Genomic DNA, 23605 nt, shown 5'->3' on the forward strand with positions numbered 1-23605 from the left:
ATTGCTTGCTGCTAATAGAATAACCTTTATTTTGTAATTAAATGCAAAAACACAAAAGTCAAAATTACTCTTATCATAAAAGGGTATATTTTATTTAATGGTTTCTAATAGCTTTTCTCTGACACCGTAGTGGCTCTGTCCAGCGCAAAATGCTATCTGCAAAAGCAAAGCCCTATTCTAAAGCTCTTCACTCCTGCGTACCCCAACGCTAACACCCGCAAAGCTCTTTGGGGCCCCTATTTTAAATCTCTCTAAAAATGTGGACATGGTGCTGTGTGTTCTTTATTTATTTATTTGTTGCAGTAGCAATTATATGGACACTCCAAGTGCATTTCTGCTGTAGGCGTGGGCATCGGCATTACGGCCAGGTTCCGTATCAAGTCCAAGGGCAATAACACCATCACCGCGCACCATGTGCTGTATGTGCGAGTGAAAGCATGCGAGGGGAGGCGACGATTGCGGCTCAATCTTGCCCACGAGAAAGGGACGAATGCGAAGGGGAAGCGTGCCGTCTTCTCTCGCACACAAGGCACCCAATGTTGCAAGGTGCCAAGGGGTGGGGGAGGGAGGAGGGGGGGCGCATTCTCTCTGGCTGCAACTGCGCACGTGGCGGCTGCGCGCGGCTGTATCTTGAGAGCGACCTGCGCTGGGGGTAGAGTCTAGTTGCATTGGCGACTCGTAGCTTTGTGCGTGCTGTATGCTCTCGGCGCTCACTTTGTTCTGAAGCGATAGCCAGTACGAATGTCACTTCGCTTGCTACTGTTGCTGCATTTCCTCATGCCAGCGTTTTGACGGCGAGTGTCTGTGGTGTGATGCGTTCATGCTTGCTGTGCGTGCTGACACCATGCTTAGTATTTTAGTTAGCAGGCGAATGTTTACAAGTTGATACAGCCGATAAAAGTTCTAGCCTTACTTCGTACGGCTGTCTGCTAATTTGCTATCGCAATCGATGCTTCACTTTTCAGACGAAACTGTCTTTCTTTCTTTTTTTTTTTTTTTTCATGTTGCATCCTGGAGGCTATGCTTTACCCGGTGTTCTGCCGAGAAGCGGCACCAGGTAATGTCTATAACACAGCGGCCGTGTCGTTTATCAGCACTCGCAGTACCAAAAATAGCCTTTCAGATTCGTTGCTATTACGCAAAGAAAAGCATTGCTGGGATACGTCTTTGGATGCCGCCTATGCGTATAGTGGAACTCAGCAGCGTGCAGCCGGTGCATCTACGCAAGTACAATGGACATCAACATTGCAGCATGTTGCCATGCACTTCGAGAGTGCACTTTAGAGGGCAGTTCTTATTCCTGCGGCGAGCGTTGGATACGCCGGATAAACTTAGGTTCAAGGTACGGTACGGTGCGTTTCTGCTATTTCTGAAAAATAAAGCCATGCAAATACGTATAGCGGACAACTTACACAGGGCGTGCAGAAGCAGAGCCGCAAGAATTAAAGCGCACCACAGTGTCTAAGCGACACAACGGAAGCGGTCACGATCAAATCAACACTTCTCTGCCTGCTGCAATAGCTTTAAGGCTATGGCATTGCTCGAGGTCGCAAATTTGACCGAGGCAGCCGCATTTTGACGGAGGGAAATAAAAAACGCTCGCATACTTTGCTTTAGGGACATGTTAAGGGGGGAGGTACCCTCGGACACCAACTTTTTTGTTTATTGAGATATCTTAATGAAATTTTCAGGATAGACTCATAGCAACATCATTAGTAGAACTACAAAATTTCATGCAGTTGTGTCCACTGGTTCTCAAGTTACAGCAATATGTCAGAATAGTGCACATGGTTTTCTCATTCCAGGCCTGGAGAATTTTCAAAAGGTGCTGCAACTGTGAAATTCACTATGATGATTCCCAGATGGATATCTCCTCTACCACCTAAAGTGTGTACACCTGTCATGTCTGTAAATGAATGATCAACTATTTAGTTTAAAAAAAAAAAAAAAAAAGAAAAGATACAGAAACACCAACACTCAAACAATATATAAAGTGCCAACACACAATAAATTGCCAGCAAACTTAAACCTACTGCTACTACTTTCATAAGAAATCAAACTTACTGGTGGTGAACCTTCATCGTCAAGTTCCTTGTCCATTAGCAGAACATTGATGGATCCTTGTTCAGACTTCGCATAAACCCAGTACTGTTTCTCTGCAACCTGCACAAGAGCAAAGCCTTCTTTAGCAATGCATTGTTACAGAGCAACTCCAGTGATAATTAAAGATACTACATATATCTCAACAAAATTCACATCATATGCTCTGCTGGGCACTATGGTCATGCATACCGAACAACATGACTGACAGACGTTCAACAAATGATTGTTATAGAGTGGTGTATGTCCTCGAAAAATGTGCCCTTGAATGGATGATCCAATAACTACCTTGTGGTAGTCATTTGTGATGCCAGCATAGAAACAGCAGTGCCATGAGCAACAATGATAAACTACTGGCATGAAGGTTTTGAAGCAAAGTAACCTTCATTGTGCAATCTCTCTTCTTTTCAGTAGGAATGTGTGAACAGCACTCAAAATTTCAAATACGAATTTAATAGTAATAGCTACTCAATTTGTACTGGTTCAAGAATTTACTATTTGAAATTGTCAAATATTTGATCCTGTATGCCACTTAGTTGAGTCTACAGTGACATAAACTGAGAGTGGAAACTGTTCCGAATGATTCTGCTACAGAGGAGTTGCAGTTTTGTGCAGAGGCATCAGTGGCTAAGGGAATGCATGAGGCGCATAACCCCTGCTCAATAATTTCAGAGGTGCACAGGAGCACAATAACAGATGTTAACAGAAAGTTGAGGACATAAAATGATAAACAGTGATGGAACAAGAGACATCTCGCCTTTCACAACTGTTGGTCATTTCAATCATCTCCAGTCATACAATAATGATGCCTCACCTTTGGACAGCTTACACATTTGTAATCTGGACTTAGGCAAACAAATTATATGGCCAATCTCACCATGTATGAATGAATCCCTTTAAACTGATGTGTGGGGCTGCAGTATTACACTTAGCTCCTGCAATGAACACAACACTCTATATGCACCTGGTGATGCACTGTTCCTTTGCTTTACTGCTGCTATTTGTGCACCAGATACAATCACCTGTCAGTTGTTTCTCACAAGTTGCTCAGTTAACTGCACGTCCATTAGCGAATGAAATTACATAAACCTAAGGTTCAGTGTTTTCAGTTTTTATTTACACCCGACCATTTGTTGTTTTGTGTTTCAGTGTACAATTATTTGCATCAAGCTTACAACATTCTTTTTCTTTTTTTAATGAATATCTGGATCACTAATTTTGTTGATGCTGAAATATGCTTACGACTGCAGATCCAGCTCTTGAACGCTGTAGTTGTACCCAATACACAGAATAGCAAAGTTTTTAAGAAGCAGTCCAGCAAAGGCACATTATATGGCAATAGAACTATGCAAGAACAACAAGTGCATTTGATTTTAGAACACAAATAGGATGAGACATTATTTGTATTTGCAGTTCAGTCTGCACGGCAGCTGCAGTGCAACAACTGTAAGGGCTCAAGTCAGGGCTACTCTGTCCCTGGTGTGGAAAAAAAAAAGCAGAAGTTTCCCTTTTAGAGCTGCTAACTGACAAGAACAAGCAAAAAATGCAGTCTTGATATCATGATGCTTTTGGATGTTCTTGTGTACTATGATAGCTGTGTTTTTAATTTCTTGGAGATTTTCACAAAAGGTAAAGGGTTTATGGATGCTGAAACCTGCTTGTCTAAGAATCCAAATTTCCCAGCTTTAGGGTTTTTACAAAAGGCCACCTCTTATAGAAGTACTGACACAAAAACTTTGCATCTGACATTTTTTACCTTATCAGATCGGACGGTACGATTGCAGAATTCCTAGAAAGAGTAACAAATCATTAACAATATCAGTATTTCACCTTTTGAGGGTGACCAGCATACATGTACGCGGCGGAAACAAGTCCCAAATGGTCACGTATGTACATGTATGGCAGCAATCAAACGTATAAAGAAAAATCCTTTTCAGAGTGAAGCAGTGCCTAGCATTGCTCTGCAGGTGCTGCAACCTCCCGTCTAAAGAAGTTTCTCCTTGTGTTGCCGTCCCTCAACCTCAGCCAGGACTGATTTTTCTTAGCCTATGGTGGCTGCCACCGTGGTGGTTTAGTATTCCTGCTTTGCTTTGTTTACTGCCGCATGCTCATGACCGCACTTGTGCACATTATACTGGGCATCCTCACACATGTCCTTTCAAGTTATGGGAGTAAGAAAAAGTGAGTTCCATCTTGTTCCTTATCACTCAAAGTGTTATCACAAGATGCTGATCCGTGTGTCTCTCCCATAGGTGTGCGATTACTTTGCACGTAGCCTCTTGCAAACCAACAATACTGTAGCGCATGGGTCTCTTGTTTTGAGACACACGAGACCTGACGGAACCTCATCTAGTAGTCGTACAATTAATTACTGTAGGTTTCTCACTTGTTTTGTTTTTCTGATAGGTGCGCACCATTGAATTTGCTTACAAGCGGTCACATGACATACCTTGCTTTCGCTATGGTCGCACATTTCTGGAGCCGCATTTTCTAACAATCCACTTCACTTACATTCTTATGATCCTTTGTCATTGGTTTGAACGTAGCTCGGAGGCTGCCACCCTTGGCGCAACACAATAAATATAAAAAGTGAAATGGAATGTTACAAAATGTGGGCCCTAGTTGTGCCATACCTATCTAATAAAAATGATTTGTTAATTTTATTACATTTATAAAAGGATATGCCAGTTTATCTATGAAGGTAGGTAGGTCTAAATGGGGTTTAACTGAAAAGGTTGGAAGCAGTGTGCCTCCGGCTACTTCGTTTCATTAATATAAAGAAAAAAAATTGGCTTAAAAAATTATTAAAAAGAAGTCTTTCCAAGCCAACTGTCCTAAGTGTGGCACTCAAATGTCCATTTCTATTAAAAAATATAAAATACACATATTTAAGCATTACTTGCACAGTATTTCCCAAAACACCTTGAGTGGAAAAATTTTTTTCTGCCCGTGAAGGCCATTTGAATTTCACAAAATGGTGGAAAACAAGGTGCAAAACAAAAATTTGCTAAAAATCGACTGTTTCACATGTTCTTTCAACCTTTGCGTTCTTGCGTTACCTGAAAATTGTGCTTTCATTATAAAACAGTTTCACAAAATAATTTTATGTTTGTGAACCTTTAAAGGGCCCTTCACCAGGTCTGGCCATTTTGAGATGACAAGCGCAGAGCATACATTGTGCGATAACGATCGTGTCTGCAAGGTGTTACACCGCTACACGCCATAGAAAAATCTAATATTTCAAACCGAACGTCATTTTTCCTTCTCCTTGCGGCCGCAGCGCTCCAAGCCGGAAGGCACTCGTGTGCCTGCACCTACGTACTGGTGTCCGCAGTGTGACGTCGCTCATGGTGACACGTGAGTTGGAGAATTATTCAAGACAACACATTATCTGTGCGACCTGTTGCTTGAATTGACGAATTGAGGTTTAGAGAAATAATAAAACCCACAAACGGAATGTCTGCATGTTTTCTGTTTTACTTTGCACTGAAGCAGAGATGTACTTCCACTTCGTCTGCTTGTTCCCACGGTCGTGCGGTCACGTGTGCAGGTACCATAACTATGCCATTTTCTACCGTGTTCCAGCTCGTGAACATGATCTGCGATCCGCTTGTTCTGCCTCAGTATTCGTGTAGCGCTGAATTACACCGCTAGTTATGTTTCCTTATGCACAACGCGCAAAATCGTGCGCTGCGCGAACAAGACAACAGCTCGCATGCGATGCCGTCAGGAGTGCGTAGCGCCGGGGGGGGGGGGGAGGAGAAAAAAAATGCGAAGACTGTGACGTATGCGTCACATGATCCTCAAGGTCCGGTATGGGAGAATGCAGGGAACGAATTTCGCATGCGGAGGCTAGACGGGGCCAGCGGAGAGAGCGTCTTGCTTGGCAGTGGAGCCCGCCTGCTGAAATCATGGGTTCGCGGCACTGAAATATTTTTATCTCAACTATTAACAAGCAGATTTTTAAAAATGTTGCGCCAGAACGCTCCCTAGAGGACACGTAACAACTTCCAGCGTATAACAAAAATTTGCTATGGGGCCTGGTGAGGTGCCCTTTAACACCAATGTAAACATGCTCAAAGCATAGCGTTTTTGTTAAATTTTTAACAAAAATGGTCACGGAAGAAAACCAGAAATTATTTTCATAGAACTGTCACAAAAACGCACTAACTTCTAAAATATTTCTTCGCCTCTGTGCTGTGCACAGGATCTACAATAAAAGCTTCAATTTGGCAGACACTGATAACACACTAAGGTGGTCCATGAAGAAATATGCAGGAAAGCAGATATAACAGAAGCATAACAACTTAATAGCCACGGAAACTTTAATCTAAGTAATTTTCGTTTTCACCGAGAACAAAATTTGAATTTGAGTTCAACTACTACAATATTTTGGTTCGTGCTTTGACTTTGTTTCCTAGCATCTTGGCAGGACACAAAAAGCAACTGAACTTGCTGTGTAAAAAAAATGGGTGGTGTATCCGCAGCATGTGGTTTTCGGTTTTTGTTTTCTTTGTATATGCGGTGATTATTTTAAAGTTTTATGTTCTTTTTAAAAATTACCTGTGGCAGATAGCATAATTCTTGTTTTTGAGCTGCATGACTTAATGAGGTGGCCATTACTAGCACGAGAAATTGAAATGCTTCTTAAACTAATTACCAAAAATTCACTAATTAACTTCTTAATTAGTTAGTTACAGCACATATTGCAATTTACAAATCGTAGCCAATGAGCCTGCAATACGTATCCACTTGAAATGAATTTCCAGGATGACACCAGTTTAATATATTATTTCCCAAAATGGTAGGACGAAATACATGGGCATTCCAGTTACTTTTGTGCTTCAATGCAGAAAAGAGCATTTTATTAAAAAAAGGAAGTGCAACAACAGTGCATTATTACGGCTAACTTGATGGCACGTATCTCGAAACTAATGTTATTCTGGAAATTCATTCCAAGTGGATACACCTTGTGAACTCTGCAAGTTGGCTACAATCCGTAAATTGCAATGCGTGCTGTAAAGTAACTAATTAAGAAGCGACCCGCCACAGTGGTCTAGCGGCTATGGTGTTGCGCTGCTAAGTACAAGGTCACAAGATCAAATCCCAGCCGTGGTGGCCACATTTCGATGGATGCGAAATGCAAGAACGCCTGTGTCCCATGCATTGGGGGCATGTCAAAATGAATCCTAAGTGCCCCACTATGGCATGCCTCATAATCAAATCGTGGTTTTGGCATGAAAAACTCCAGAATTCATTTATAATTAGGCAGCTAATTAGTGAAATATCGTAAATTAGTTGAATATGTGTTTTGATTTCTCATGTGAGTAATGTCCGCCTCTCAGACTAATCCTGCTCAAGAAATAGAATTACATTATCTTCAATAGCCTATTTTTCAAAATTCGAAAGAGCTTAAAAATGATCACCCCATATATAAACGTGATAACAAACACAGCCAAAGATCTAACAATACCATTGACTTAAGTACCACAATGCCCCCAATAATAAACAGCTGCACTTATTGCTTTCTTCAGGCTTGACATCCCAAAGGCTCTGTGCTGCGTTTCCCTATAGAAACCTTGTCGAATGCTGCCTATCTGGGTACAAGTAGCTAGAATAGTAGAGACATATCACGAAACTAGTAAAATATGCTCAATAAAGCTGCCTATCAACAATATTCACCGAATATATTTGTCTTCTTTCGCTGGCTTCACAGTGACTGAACATGCATCGTGCAAGTGGTGCTCCCGGTTCACGCTCATGAAAGAGATTTATGGCCCACTCCACCACTTCACGTGTAGATGGCCACTTATGTACACTTCCAGTAACATGGAATTGCGCAACGTCGATCTACCTTAACCCTTTATTGATGAGTGTTGCCTACATGCCACATAACAGAAGAAAAAAAAAAAGAATTCTTGCGGAGTTTCAGTATTTAGTATGAAGTTTGAATTATGAGGTTTTACGTGCCAAAACCACTTTCTCATTATGAGGCAGGCCATAGTGGAGGACTCCGGAAATTTCGACCACCTGGGGTTCTTTAACATGCACCTAAATCTAAGTACATGGGTGTTTTCACATTTCGCCCCCATCGAAATGCGGCCGCCGTGGCCGGGATTCGATCCCGCGACCTCGTGCTCAGCAGCCCAACACCATAGCCACTGAGCAACCACAGCGGGTGAGTACGAAGTTTCTGGCTAAGTACATTCGGCCAACATTGAATGACAGGCAGTAAGCGTCATTTGTTGGTTTGGAGCAGAAACACGGGATGGAGAAGTTTGGCATGTGACTCTCTTTCTTTTGAAAGCACTGTCAGAGCAGACAGACCAATGTCAGATCTCCAGCTGCAGCGGTCTCACACGTGATGTAAAGCAAATGAAACGTACACCTATGGTTCACACATGATGACAGTTGGCCGTACAAACTCCGAATGAAGCCTTAGGCAGATTGGGGCGAAGCCCACTTCCAGTTTCCCACCCTGCCTAGAGCTTTTTTCCCTCCTATTCAAAAAAAAAAAAAAAAAAAAAAACTGCAAAATATTTTTCACTGATTATGCTTATTCTTGATTTGTTTTGCACATTTAGATAGAAAATAAACATTTTTCCTGGGAATTTATATTTCTCTTCCTTAAAGGGTTAAGTAGGCATACCTTCAGGATTTAAATTCTTACGAACTTCTGGCGATCATGGCTTCTAGTCCTCTGTGCATACACCACCATCTGCCACCGCCCTGGATTGTACTTCCCACCAATATGTTATGGAGTGAAGTTGAAGCACAAACCAAAATATTTCAATGGTGAAACTCACATTCAAAAAATGCTTTTCTCGGTTAAAATGCAAATTACCAGAGCACATGGTCATATGTGCTAGGTAGTTTTGTGCTTCAATGCATGAAACAGTGCTTTCCTAAAGAAGTAACTGGAACGCCAATGTATTTCGTTGGATACTCTGAAAATTAATGTCTCAAAACTGGTGCAGCCCTGAGAATTCGTTCCAAGTGGATATGCCTTATGAACTCACTATCTATAATTTGAAGATTTAAATATGTGCCATAAAGTAATTAATTAAAAAGTTAATGAGTGTGATTATGGTAATTATTAATTGAAGCATTTTTATTTCTCGTAGAACTAATGGCTGCCTCATCGAGTAATTGCCACAGGCAATTTTTATTTATTTATTTATTTCCTACTACAGAACAAGAATTGGTCCAAAATATGTTGGACCCTAAAAAAAAGAACACCCAGTATATAAACTCTTAATCTATACAGCGGCTGAGTAACAAACCATTTCCTCACTCAAGGCATAAGTTTTAATGCAAAGGGGGCACTTATATCAAGATCACATACCTGCCTCAGGTCAGGTACACGAATGAATGTGTCACTAGGTCCTCGAAGGCTGAGCAAGGTGCACTCTGGAAAGCAACTTCGCAATGCCCGTGTGCTGATATGGGCATGAGCTGCATTTGAGGCATCCTCGGTGATATTGAGCAGGCTCTGCTGAGCCCAGACCTTATGCTCGTCCAGAGTTGCCTCAGCTTGCTCAAGTTCTTCTAATTCACCCTGTAGCGCTGCCAGCCGTTCGCTTAGCTCTAGAGTATTGCAGCCAGGTCCTGCACCTCTGCCAACAAAGAAGCACCATGTGAACTTCTGCTCGATGCAATGCACAAAAGTTCAAATAGTTGATAAGCACTATTCACGCCGGCTATACACACACAAGTCGAGATAGGAACTCTACCTGATTTCATCTAGGTTGATACCATTTATATTTCTTGTCTGTGTATGCATGTGCACTTATGAGAGGTGGAAATGAAAAATGGGCTTTCCCTCAAATCACAGAGGAAGCTTGCACTACAATATGTAAAGCTAGTATTTGCCCATCACTTTATGTATGAATGACAGCTGCAGTCTCCCGTGGTAAAACGGTACATGATACCGAGCTATTCACACGGCTGCATAAGGTAACCCAACAGTGGCTACCCGAGCTTGGTCGTAGGGGCGGTGTCAAAAACATTGCTCCAGAAGGTGAAGGGAAAAAGGCATATGCCTAGCCCTGACCAAAAAGGATGCCAACCTGCAGTGGTGCCATATGTCCACAAATTTTCCCACAACTTGAAGAAAGTCGCTACTAGGTTTGGTGTGCCAGCTGTTTTCTCGGCACCATGAAAGTTGGCTGGACTTTGTCCGCACATAAGCCGTGTTGACAAAATGTCAGGATGCCAGAAAAACCGCACTAGACTACATTTGAAATGTGCGACGGGCGTTATATGAGATACCGCTGAAATGTGGGAAGTCCTACACGGGACAAAGGGGGAGATATGTCAATGACCGGGCCTGGGAGCATGAATTGTCTATAATTAACAAAGGTAATGCACATTTATCGGTGCACTGCATAGTTCACTTGGTAGGCAGATGCCAGCCACTACTGCATGAGATTAGAATAGTTATTGAAGGGAAAAATCAGACACCCACCTGTTCGTAGCTATTGCTACGAAGAACTATTACGTCAAACTCTTGCCTTGCTTCGTGTTGTCGACAAATTCGACTTTGCCCTGCCATTTGCTAGCCGCCTAATTAGCTCAGATGGTAGAGCGGCTGCACCGGAAAGGCGGCGGTCCCGGGTTCGAGTCCCGGACTAGGACGAATTATGAGGACTAGGACGAACTGTGAGGCTTTTCTTTCGAGGAACCCGTATGGGTTTCCTTTGTAGCAACAGCTACGAACGGGTGGATGTCTGATTTTTCCCTTCAATAATTACTTCTCTACACCTTGCGGGTTTCCACAAAACTATTATGTAGAGATTAGGATACTTGGCAGGAGTGGTAAACGAGAAGAAAGGGGGTTAACCAAGGGGCCCGATTTTTATTAGTCATATCATAAAAAGCCAACAAACACTGACACCAACGACAACATAAGGGAAATTACTTGTGCTTACTAAATGAAATAAAGAAACAATAAATTAATGGAAATGAAAGTAGATGAAAAAACAACTTGCCGCAGGTGGGGAACGATCCCACAACCTTCGCACACAACCTTGGTAGAAGTGGTGATACATTAGCAAGAGAACTTTTGGAGGCATATCACATAAAAGAGAGAGGCACAAGTTGTATTAGTGATACGTCTGTTTTTCTGTTTGACAATGAGATGCAGCTGTTAAGAACGTTACCGTAATCACTCTAGACAACACTGATGTACGCATGCGCATTTGTTAATTCTCCCTGCTCTGCTGTAAGAATAAAATCAGTTGAAGTTCAGTGCTCGACCTGTCGTTTCTTACTTACCCTCCTAAGTCTTTATTTTCCTTTTGGCGCAACAACGTATTCATTAGATCTCAACCAACTTGCCCAGCAACAAGTTCTACTCAATGCTAAGCTCCCCTCTAATTTACATGTGTCCCTGTAGGCCTGTTTTAGGGTGCTCTTCAGGCAACTTCTTTTAGTTAGTGTTGCCCTTAGATTATTTAAATGGTGAACATAATCACCATCGTCACTGCAGATGTGTCGTATGCATTGTGCCTGTCCAACAAATATTCCTCGCTTACAGTGTCGCTGGGTGACAACTAGTATAATATAAATATTGCTCCTTATCTATGGGTTTTCTCTAAAGCATTGTTTCTAGTTCTCCCTTTTCAATGCGAACTGTCTTTGAAAGGGAAAAAATGAATTCCAAGGCTTTCAAGAGCCTTAAAAACATACTTTGCAATTACATGAGTTTTTAAAAGGGTTTCAAAGAACTGCGCGTTGTTACAACTGACATTTAGCATTGTTTACTTGGCATCCCTTCTAGACAATTAATGCTTCACCGGCGAGCGTGCAGTTATGAAAAGCCCTTCACGCTGCATCATCACTTTCTCAGGACCAGGGAGCTGGTAACTAAATCAGCATAACCAAAGTTGACGAGCGAGACGAGTGCACGCCTGGAGACTGGACCTGACACAGATGGTGACACGAAAACAAAGGTGTTCACATAGAGGCGACCATTACCGCTGTCCTTCGTGAAAGCAACCACTACTGTGGATACCACTGTACCGGAGCCTGACCCTGACATGCGGACTGTCACGAATGGCCCGCTAATTGACCAAAGGGGCCAACGTTAAGGACTTCAGTGGGGACAACTTCGACATCAAGTTCCCAGCTTGCCATGTCATTGCCTCGTATGCAGGGGCAAACATGCAACATTGGAGGACGAGCCCGGCGGGACGATGCAACGTCATGGGATATTGCAAACGGGTCAACGATAGTGGTTGGCCAACAAGAACATTGAATTTCCACGACAAGCGAAAGGGGCATAATAATTGCATAAAGAGTGGACCTTGAGCGCTGTGGGTGTGTGCTCCTACTCATGCCTGTACTAGTACTTGTACTAGTACATGTAAACTCTCATCATGTAAATTTGTAAATAAACCCTCTTTCTCATCTCTTGGACGTCCCCTGGATCTCTCGATTGCCTGGCACCTGGCACCATCATCAGCTATGGAACCATAAAAGCCGCTCGGATGCAGAATCACAGCAACTGTATAACAGTGAGGGCATACACTACCTTGAGTCTCAATAGCGCACCGTGCCAGGGGGTGACACCATCGTGGGACAGTAACAACAGGAAGTAATGATGGATGCAGAGATTCTAAAGCTGGCTCCTGATGTGCGAGTGCACCTTTTCTGTCTTCTTTTTTTATATAATGTGTCAGTCAATGGTCAACAGACTAGTTTCTGCTTACAAAGACTGGAACAGCTGTTGTAAATATGCAGAAGTATTCATGTCCAACGAGACGACAGTTGTAAAGATAAGCAACCAACTGCACATTATGTAATCCGCACCGTCTTGAAAGTGCAGGCAAATATGCAATAGATGAAACGGCCGCGCAACGCTAGGATTTACATGCAAGAAAGCTGAGTTTTACATGCGCACCTTAGTATCATGCAGCTCAAATGAAAACCAATCAAAGCCTCAACTCAAGAACTCTGCTGGAGGTGTGCTGGACACAGTGGGTGGTACATGATTGACACACAGTTGGCAATAATGCCTCAGGCATAGGTTCAGAGAGGAGGGCCCTGTACTAAGTCGACCACTCCATAGGCTTCGTTGTGGCCTTTTGTAGGAGAGGGAGTATTAATGCCTTTATGGCCACTGCTAATGCATAATGCAGGTAAGCCTTTTGCCCGAAAACTGTAGTACACCTGCCTTTTATCCTTCCACACTTCAAAAAATATTTCCCTTACAAATGCTATGGCCACAAAGGGGAGTTACCTTATATTTTCAATAACGAGCATACCGCAGTCGCATGCCACATGCAACAACACCAAAAGTCGCCAAGTGTGGGCTATAACTCAAGAAGGCCATACAGGCTTTTCCAGGTCACATGCAACCAGTATACTTGAGAGCCTCAATTTAACATGTATTGATACACAAGCACAATCTTGGCATATGCCTTTAAACTGATCTAGAAGACCCACCAAGTGTTGCGGCCTGTGTATACATTATGTGTTATTTGTGGAACACTTTTACGCATACTGATGTTTATACGAATGAAATTTATGTTTTGTAAACACAACAATGCCATGCAAATGCAAAAGATAAGCAACACAAGCAGCTAGATACATGTGGTACTGCAAATATATCACAGGATATAGAATGCAATTCAAGCCATTTCAGTGGCAGACATCATGTGAGGCATTCCCTCAGTTGTGATCAGTGGCACCTACAAAGAAAAACATGTCTCTACATGTTTTCCTCAATAATATTGAAACAGAGTGTTGTTTGGTCATTCCTGCATGTAGAGAATGTTTTAAGGTAGAGTTGAAACTAAGGGAACACCTTTTGACAACTTCAGATTACCGCTATCACAAACTGCCATGTTGGTTGCTTTCGACAGCACAAGCAAGACCAATCATCAGCATGAATTTTGCAGATGATGACTGTGTTGTTGCTCTATCATTATCTCAACAGAGGCAAGCTAGGTAAAAGGACCTGTTTGTTTATGCACAGAAAATTTGAGAACAATGAAATTGCAGCATGCAAGCATGTAGTCATGTGTGCTCATGCCGCCTTTTTGAAACCTTTTGCAAACATTCTTTATGACAGAAAAGACTAAGGTTGGAAATTAAGAAGTCCTGAATTGTATGTTTCCTAGGGCACTTTAGAACTGTCTAATTCGTTTTTTTCTTCAAACTTAAGGATTGCAAAGATCTTGAATGAATCTTGAGTATTCATGAATAGACAGGATATTAGAAACAGTGTGCATTGCTCCACGAGTGGCCAACATGCCTTTATTTGAGTCTTCTTGTAGCACACCACTATATTTAGAAAGTTAGCTTGGACACCCTATACAAATAGAGAGATCTCAATAACAGCAGAATGGTGCTTCAGTAACCCACACGACATGGCCAAAATTAAAATTTATTTTATTGTCCCTTCAAGCGCTGTGCCCACTATCATATGCAGCCACGTATCTATGCAGTGCCGCTTATTTGTCCTGCCAATTCTGGTGCTCTTGGCAGCATAGCAATCATAAGTTCTTTGAAAATGAAATATCCTGGGCAGGATGTTTTCTAATTTCATGAAATAACAATTTCTTGCTGGAACATGGCTACTAAACATAACTCATAATTAACAGTAGTATATGTAGTAGCTGTGTTCTCAGCAAGAAATAGTTATATCATAAAGTTAAAACACACATCCTGTGTACAAGATTGCCCTTTCAATCCCTTGCATACGAAATAAAGAATGGTGTAATAATAATTGAAAGCAATGCAACAGTTGCTTACTTCCACTGAATGCTGTTTTTGGACTTTTTTTCAATGAGCCCAATTCCTTCCAGGACATTTGTGATGTCATATATCCTTCTTTTCTGCCTGACTGCTAGGATATCGGCAGCCTGCAAAGGAAGGCACATAGAGAACTTGAAACACCTATCATCTGCATATCATTTCCATTCCTCTGAAATCACCGACAGCAGGCCTTTCCAAACAAGGGGAAGAGATACACATAATAAAGAAGGAATACAATGTGTAGAATAAATCCATTCAATGTAAATAGTTTTTTTTAGCTTAAAGGTACACAAAAGATTTGTGTGATTCACATTGTGCAGTTCATGCCAATAAAGTGTCAGCTTTGTGTTCATGCAGAGCAAACCTGGCACCTCTTAAATCTTCCACAATTTGAGGGAATGCTATGAACTGTGTCTGCACAAAGCCTGTCCTTACAACGGATGCATGGCAACGTGTGCATGTTGAAATGATGCCCTTTTGAAAACAGAAGCAAAGAATACAATGTATTCTGTGTGACTTCATTAAGTGCAAATAAACTGAATGGACCTAAAGGTGCACATGCTATTGAAATCTGTACACCCTCCTAAACTTGTAGCACGATTTCGGCATGCAGATAAGAATGAACCTCGCCCAACAACACATGGCGCTCCACTGCACCACTTCTTTAGATTCGTTGGTACAAAAGTGTGTCCTCACCACCACTGTCCTCAATTGGGGTGTTATGATCCCTAAAACCTCTACTCTACCTCTACTCTTTATATTCTAGTTACCATAACAAATGTTATGCCATAAACCTTTTTGATTGATGGTGAGGTGTCTTGAGGATAGGCATTCGCGGAAGCACATGCCAATGCAGCTGCGCTTTAATAATGTGTGAACGTGTGCCTAATCTTAATGGCAGAGTTGTGTGCGCTACTTACAAATTTGTACATAGTGGCATTTTTCGTAGCGTGCAAGACGATTATCCACACTGTCAGACATTGCTGGTGGCGTACATGGTGCAGCGCTAGATTACTTTTATACGGATATCACACGATGCACATCCGATCGCGATAGAATTTACTGACCGCGATTGGCTTCTTACGCAGCTTGAGCAAATGAACCAATCGCGGTCGAGAAATTTGATCCCGATCGAACATGCGTCGTGCAACAACCGTACAGACACGCACACTGAAAACGCCGACAGGAAACTGGTACTGCAGGGGAAAAGTGGCCGGGCGTGCCTAGACTACTGTGCGATTAGTCCAAGCAGACGACACTGCGCGTGTAAAGTGCTTTACGCGCGGATAAAGTGCTGCGCCAGCACCTTCAGCACCGCTTCTGTGCTGCACCGATGCCATTAACCACGGGTGAATAGAACGTACTTCATGCTAACGAACATTCACACAAATTACTGTGTTACAAAATCGTTCAGTGCAGCAGTTGAATAGGTACACAACACGTCCGCAGTTCTTTTTACATCTAACGCAACAGACTAGCGAATATATATATATATATATATATATATATATATATATATATATATATATATATATATATATATATATATATATACACACACGACTGGGCACGCGGAAAGTGCAGAAACCAAAATTTACAATAAACATCAGTTCTAGGGCTATGCTGATCGCGCACGTAATCTAGTCGGCGCCAACACGTCCACAGTTTTGTTTAAAATAAAGTTAACGACCAACATATGACTACACGTGTTCATGAGCGTTGTAATCGTGTGTGCATTCTCGAAACTTACATCATAAACCGAGTGCATGGGAGGAAAGCTTGCCTTCGAACAATTACAGGGAAATGCGACATTCGAACTGACAGAATCAGAGAACAAGTGAAGTTGTGGCATTCGCTGATGCAAAGATGCGATTTAGAGACGCATGCACCATTTACTGGTTATGCAAAAACTAGAACGCGCACTCAAAAATTTTAGACACGTAACAATGCAACACGTCACTTCAAAGTCGGCGCATTAAGAATGTGCCTTTCAATTCGTGGAAACCTCGCCCACAATAAAATGAACGATCAGCATGCATATGCAGCCGCTTTCGGGCATTTAAAATTGGCTGGCGTTGCACACAACAAACCCGGCACTCCAATTATCAACGTAGGTGACATAAGGATACGTAAAGGGGAGAATGTAAGTTAATCACACATCTTACCACTTTCAAATCTAATACTCCATCAGGTGCTTCTTGCAGTAACGTCACGAATTTTGTAGTTAACAAACCTAAGCTTTTCTCGTGACGACTTGGAGCACCTGTGTCCGCCATGTTTACAGCGTGCGAGGCCGTTAAGAATCTCGCCTGCGTCGATTTTCAGCGAGAAGAAGAGAGGGAAGGGGACGAGCGAGGGTGATCATGCGAGAGGGTGCGAGCATAGACTATCCACCTTGGCATGGAGTTCAGTAGGTCGTGGGCATGGACGTGTGGTTGGTGTGGTCATGTGTGGTCACAGGACATGTGGTCGGCGTAGCCGGCAGTGGGGCACGAGTGAACGTGATAGCAACGGGTTCTTTTCCATAAACACGTAAATGAGTTGTGGCCGAGATTGCCAGCGAACTAACCGTCGCGTTGTAGACCGGCATAAATGTGCTTAAAACGCAAGATAAGCGATTTATTGGGTTTTAAAAACAGTTTAGTACCTGCGTGTTTCAGGGAATTAAATAATTTGGCGATTTTCAACGAGGCTTCGTTTGAAGGGTGCGATTAGGGGTGGGACCCGGTGCAGCCCGGGCCACTGGGCTGTGGCACGTTTTCTGTGCCAGAAAGGCGCCGCTTCAAAAACGGCCGCGTCTACACGCAGTGTCCCGCCACTCGCGTAGCGCCTGTGCGCGCGATTGTGCATACTTGAACGCCTGGAGCGGTGGGGCCCTGGAAGGGGAGCTCCACCCGCAGTGAACAAGCAGTCTTTATTTCAATAAAGTTTTTTTTTTCTTTTTTTTTTTCTCGTGAACGCCTGGTGTGGAATGCAATATGTGCCGATGTCGCGCGGTTGCATTTTAAGTGTTCGGTGGGCAACTCTTCATACAAGTACGACGGCATGCTATGACAAAAAAAAAAAAAAAATGCGACGTACATGATGGCAGCTCATGTAGTTCACTAATTTAACGAGATATTGAGTCAAATAAGTGCAACTTGTTTCTTAGAAACATAAGCCTGCACGCTTACGTTGTGACGCAATGGGCGACCAGATATTGCAGCAAATTCCAGGCTAAATTATATGAGCCATGTGTTCCAATATTTTTAGCTTCGAAGTATCGGTTGTCAGCACAGTGCCAACAGGTCAAGCACCTTGTTTAACTGTTCAACATGCAAATAGTATGAATTATAGGAGGTTCCTGCCAAACTTTCACAGGTTCATGGGTTGGTGTGCCAAAATTAAAAGATTCTGCCAAAGGCTCCACTACCTTGGCTAGCAAAGCCTTTTAACAGTTTTGTTGCAATGGTCACCAGGAGATAAACAGCAACATGGCTTCATACAGTGCTGCTTGCAGAATAGAAGCACCAAGACTCTCAATACAGCCACCTGAAAGATACGAGCTACTATATTCATAGAGAAAAGGACACAAAGTACACGCAGCTGAAGAACATTGCATGCATGCACACTCCACCACTTGCAACCGACAGAGAATATTCTACTATTCTGAGCCTAAAATTGTCACTATCTACACAAGCACCATACATATAACTCTTACCAGCAACAACCAAGGACATTATCCAGACAAGCACTCACTGTGAAATTGCCTGAGCAAGTAGGAGTTGCTAAAAAAAAAAAAAAATTCTCGACACCATTTGTTAACCTCCATTGCAATAGGATGGATAGGTGGGCTAGTCGGCATTTCATTGTCAAATGAAACTTGAAAGACGAATGTTGTGTGTCATTTTCATTGCCTCTAGTTTTTTTCTGTGTTCCAAGTTCCTTATGAGAACCTCCATCCTTGGAAGTGGGAGAGCGAGGTCAAGCCACAAAGGACGAAAGCAACTCTTCGTCAAACATTACGAATGTGTTGGCCAAGCAGTCGTGGGTCCCAGGCAAAGGGTTTTGAATATCCCTTTCTTTGTGTATAGGGCGCCACATCATTAAATGTATAAACTTTTCACTATGCAAATTCTGCAGTTGACCAAACCTGCATAAGATAAAAAGCACACCGCAATTTTGATCATACTCGAGTCATGATCTGCCATGGTGGCTCAGTGGCTGCTGACCATGTCACAGGTTCGATTCCTGGCTGCATAACGATGGGGGAGGAATGCAAGAACACATGTGTACTATAGTTTGGGTGCTTGAAATCAATCCAGAGCCCCCCACTCCAGCATCTCTCATGGCCTGTGTGTAGCTTTGGGACATTCAACCCACTAGTACAGCATTTTTAATTCATGAAGAATCTGAAAGCCAATCTAATTGCTCTAACTGAAACATGGCTCAGCAGCAAAATACTAAACTCTGAATTGTTTCAATGTGATAAAAAGTATGCTGTCTACCGTGGTGACCACACTGATAAAATAGGGGGTGGTGTTTTATTCGCAATCAACGATTGTTTGGATTGCTACTGCATACCAATCATTTTGAATATTGAATCTGTGTGGTGTTGCCTTAACGTGGATTTCAGGAAAGTGATTGTTGGTGTCTACTATTGTTCCCCTTCCAGAGATATATCTTTCTGCGATAGCTTGCATGACTGCTTACATTAAATCATGGTTCACTATCCCAATGCGCAAGTCATACTTATGGGGGACTTCAATTATCCTAACACTGTTTGGTCACGCAAGTGCCCTTTTTCTAACCTACCGACTACTGAAGCCAACAATTTTATCATCAGCTGCATGGATTTTGGTTTAACACAAATCGTTACTTCACGCACACGTGTTACTCTAACTTCTTCCCTTCTAGATCTAGTACTAACATCATCAGAAGATACCACGTCATCCGTGATACATATGCCTGGCTTAAGCAAGCACAATATCTTGCATTTAACATTTGATTTGTCACATGCATCATCATCAAAACACTCCAAGAACATCAGAGACTATCGGTTAGTTATAGGTTATCTTGAGCGCTCAGTGGAAACAAACTGGTGTACGTTCCGAAATAATGTGTCCAAACTGATCAATCGTCATATCCCCCTTCGGCGAGTGTACTCCAATAATCAAGCTCCATGGTACAACAAATATATAAACTGGCTTTCTAACAAAACGAGAAGACTTTGTCAAACTGCAAAGCATTCAATAAAACCTGCCCACTGGACAGCATACAAGATAGCTGCTTCAGCATATTCACAAGCACTAAAGTTTACTAAATTGTCCTTCTTTACTGCAACCCTCAGAAACATTCTCAATACTAATGCAAAACGTTTCTGGAGTATACTTAAACCCGGCAACAGTAGCACAAGCAAAGTGTCATAACTTGCACCCACCGGCGATTCTGTTCCTGCCAATCTTTGTGCTACTGTACTAAATGATGCTTTTGTCAAGTCATTTTCTTCATCCAATGACACCCAACGTCCTGAGCTTCAAATGTGCAATCATTTCGCTATGGATCCCATAGTGTTTGACTCGCATGGCTTTATACCGATTATTGACAATTTGAAACTAACATCTTCTAGCATTGATGGCATCAATAGCAAATTTTTACGGAATACAAAAGAATATAGTTCTATCATCCTTAAATGCATTTTCTCACAATCGTACCAGGATGGCGCACTACCTGAAGACTGGAGGATTGCAGTGGTTTTACCAGTACATAAAGCCGGATATAAACAGAATCCATCTATCGACCCATATCTCTCACATCAATACCATGCAAAATAATGGAACATATAATTTTTACTCATTGTGTTAATTTTCTGGAGGATAACAGCTATTTCTCTTTAACTCAGCATGGCTTCTGAAAGTTTTTCTCTTGCGATACTCGCCTACTTCCCTTCACTAACGACTTGCACTTCTATTTGGACTGTGCTTTTTCAAATGACTGCATATTTCTCTACTTTGCTAAAGCATTCAATAAAGTTAACCACTCACTACTTTTATATAAGTGTTCTAAAAATTTACCCAGCAGTTCCTAAATGAATTCCTGCATTTATTTCTTCTCGTGTTCAATTCATCAGCGCTAGTGATGCTAATTCCTCTACTACCCAGTTGGCTCTGGGGTTCCTCAAGTATCTGTACTTAACTCCCTGCTATTCCTAATTTATATAAATGACTTACCTACTGCTATTACCTCCATAATTTGTTTATTTGCTGATGACTGTGTGATTTACCGTAAGATAACTAACGATTCTGATATTCACTCACTCCAGTTCAATCTCAATAGAATATTTGATTGGTGTCATATTTGGAAAATGGAACTAAACATTAAAAAGTGTAAGTCTACGAGGGTATATAGTTTGAATACAACTTGTCCAGCTTAGTTTCTTCAGTCATCCCCTTGCAAGCATAACATCCTACCAGTATCTCAGCCTCCAAATAACTAACACTCTGTCCTGGAAATTACATACAGAACATACAGCATCGAAAGCAAACTCTGGGTCACCTTTGAAGAAACTTTTTTCTTGCTCCATCATCACTAAAATCATTATTATGCACCACCTATGTGCGACCACACATGGAATATGCTTCATCTGTATGGGACTCTGGACAGGTCACACTAGCGCTCGTACTGGAAACTGCAGAATTGGGCAGCTAATTTCATCTTGGCCAACTATGATCGTTCAGCTAGTGTCAGCCAAATGAAAACATCTTTAAAGCTCATCCCACTAGCTACCCACCAAATGCACACCCGCATTTGTCTGCTCCATAAGATTTGCTACCATAACTATAATCTTCACTCTCGATGGATTAAACCAGCACCCTTCATTTCTCATCACCGTAATCACCAACAAAAAGTCACAGTGCCCCATTGCAACACAGTAACATGCGCACAATCATATTTTCCAAGAACTTGTAAAGAATGCAATTCCCTACCTGCATCATTGACAAGCATCACCGATTCCATTCAAATTGTCCTTACAATGCTGATTACCTAATTACTGTTCTTGCGTTTTACCCATTCATTGATTTTAGTATCCTGTTATGGTTTTCGCCTGATATTATTGTTCATCAATTGTTTTATTATGTTGTAGGAAAACTGTTAGCATTTTAAATCTTTTGCCTCTGTTGCTCTATATTCTTATATAAAATGTGCTTTGTATTCTTTTTATTGTTGCGAATTTGCCCTTCCCCTCTGATATGTACTTTGCACCCTAAGGGTGGCATAAATAAATAAACATTCAACTCTACTGAAACAAGATCTAAAAATGATTTTATTATCGGGAAACTTTGGCACATAATGTAAATGAACACATCAAATGATTATATCACAGGCATATTCCTAGCTGGCACTTTGTGAAAACAGCAGAGAGCCACAGTTGTCTTGATGCCACTTCAGTTCCGACCTCAGCTTCGACAATTCACTTTTCAAGAGAGACAACTCATCTGCCATGCAGGATATCTGTCTGTCTTTTTCTTTCAGCTCAGCTCTTAAGTCCTTGATGATCTGAAAAAAAAAAAAAAAAAGGATGAGGAAGGTGTGTAAAGGGGGGGGGGGGGGTCAAGTTATCAGAATGATTAAAAAAAATAATACGAACGTTTGAAGTTTATTTCAGGGTGCAGTGCTGTGAAGCTTGTTTCATGTGTAACATACGGCAATGTACAGAGGCTTGCAAAACAAGTGCTACTTTTTAATTGTGCCAAACAAGAGGAAAATCTGTGTCCTGCAGACCGTCATTTCTTTATATACAGGGCCTTCAAAGTTACAACTAATGCTAATTTTAGTTAAAAATTCTATACTAACTATGCAAAATATGCTTGCACAGGCAGTTTCCACAAACAAGTAGAGTCATCAAATGCATAATTAACACACACTTAATTTTTTTTACATCACAAGTATGGTATACATTTATGTTTCAAACGTTAAGCAAATCATATTTGAAGACTTTGCTTCATATGATTCTCCTGGAGCAGGTAGTTCTGTTCCGAGATATTCATTATCAAATTTAACACTCTGTCAGCTAATCTTTCATTCAGGGGCGTATATTTCAACATGTCAAACCTGACGATTACACTACTGCGCACATGAGGGAAGGGAAAAAAGTTGGTTGTTTCCTGCACAGTCATAATGTGAGTAAAGGTGATGCAGTTAAACCTTCTCTTATGTGTTATGCTCTGCACTGATATACATACTGTTTTGTTCAGTAGCTGAAAGACAGCTTGCACCAAATTGGCTGTCAATGGAACAGCTGACTCAGTGACCAGAACAATGGGTGCACCATGTTGCAGAACTATGCACTGGTTGATGAACTAGGTCACGTCTTGAAATCTATGTCGTGTAACCAGTGGCAACAATTATCATTCTCCTGTGCGAATATTTCTTTGGGAATGGACCAAAGATTTGCGCTTCACCTGTGTAGTCTTGTTTTTCTATGTTCATCCTTGTCTGACCTGTTTCCTTACACTAGTGCAATAAGACAGAACTTCAGCTAGCTCAATTTCAAGCTTTTAAAAAGCTACGTTTTAACTTGTTGAAATGGCATTGGAGGAGAGTCTGGAGGCCAGCCAGTTTAATGTGTGGTGTTTAGTGGGACTGACAATCACAGCATATCTCACATATTGTTGGGTGAAGGAAAACAGCTGGGGCAACAAATAATTCTGACGCACCCTGACTAACATTCTAGCGAACCATAAGTGCCTGGCACATGGCTCAT

At 41.8% G+C, this 23605-nt stretch overlaps 2 protein-coding genes across 4 annotated transcripts in view; both read right to left on the minus strand.

The window, feature by feature from the left end:
- Positions 1-17176, minus strand: part of LOC142565105 (uncharacterized) — a 62771-nt gene extending 45595 nt beyond the window's left edge. Inside the window, exons 1-4 of the mRNA XM_075676234.1 lie at positions 17028-17176; positions 14860-14969; positions 9446-9716; positions 2065-2163 (exon numbers count right to left, since the gene is read on the minus strand). Coding sequence (XP_075532349.1) covers positions 2065-2163; positions 9446-9716; positions 14860-14969; positions 17028-17138 — 591 coding nt within the window. The 5' untranslated portion in view covers positions 17139-17176. The remainder of the gene's footprint in view (positions 1-2064; positions 2164-9445; positions 9717-14859; positions 14970-17027) is intronic.
- Positions 17177-22142: 4966 nt separating this feature from the next.
- The window catches only part of LOC142565121 (eukaryotic translation initiation factor 2-alpha kinase 1-like), a 79947-nt gene continuing 78484 nt past the window's right edge, over positions 22143-23605 (minus strand). For all 3 annotated transcript variants that reach the window (XM_075676237.1, XM_075676235.1, XM_075676236.1), the window contains one exon: positions 22143-22398. In XM_075676237.1, coding sequence (XP_075532352.1) covers positions 22234-22398 — 165 coding nt within the window. In that variant the 3' untranslated portion in view covers positions 22143-22233. The remainder of the gene's footprint in view (positions 22399-23605) is intronic.

Source organism: Dermacentor variabilis, chromosome 1 (genome assembly GCF_050947875.1).
Source record: "Dermacentor variabilis isolate Ectoservices chromosome 1, ASM5094787v1, whole genome shotgun sequence".
NCBI lineage: Eukaryota > Metazoa > Arthropoda > Arachnida > Ixodida > Ixodidae > Dermacentor > Dermacentor variabilis.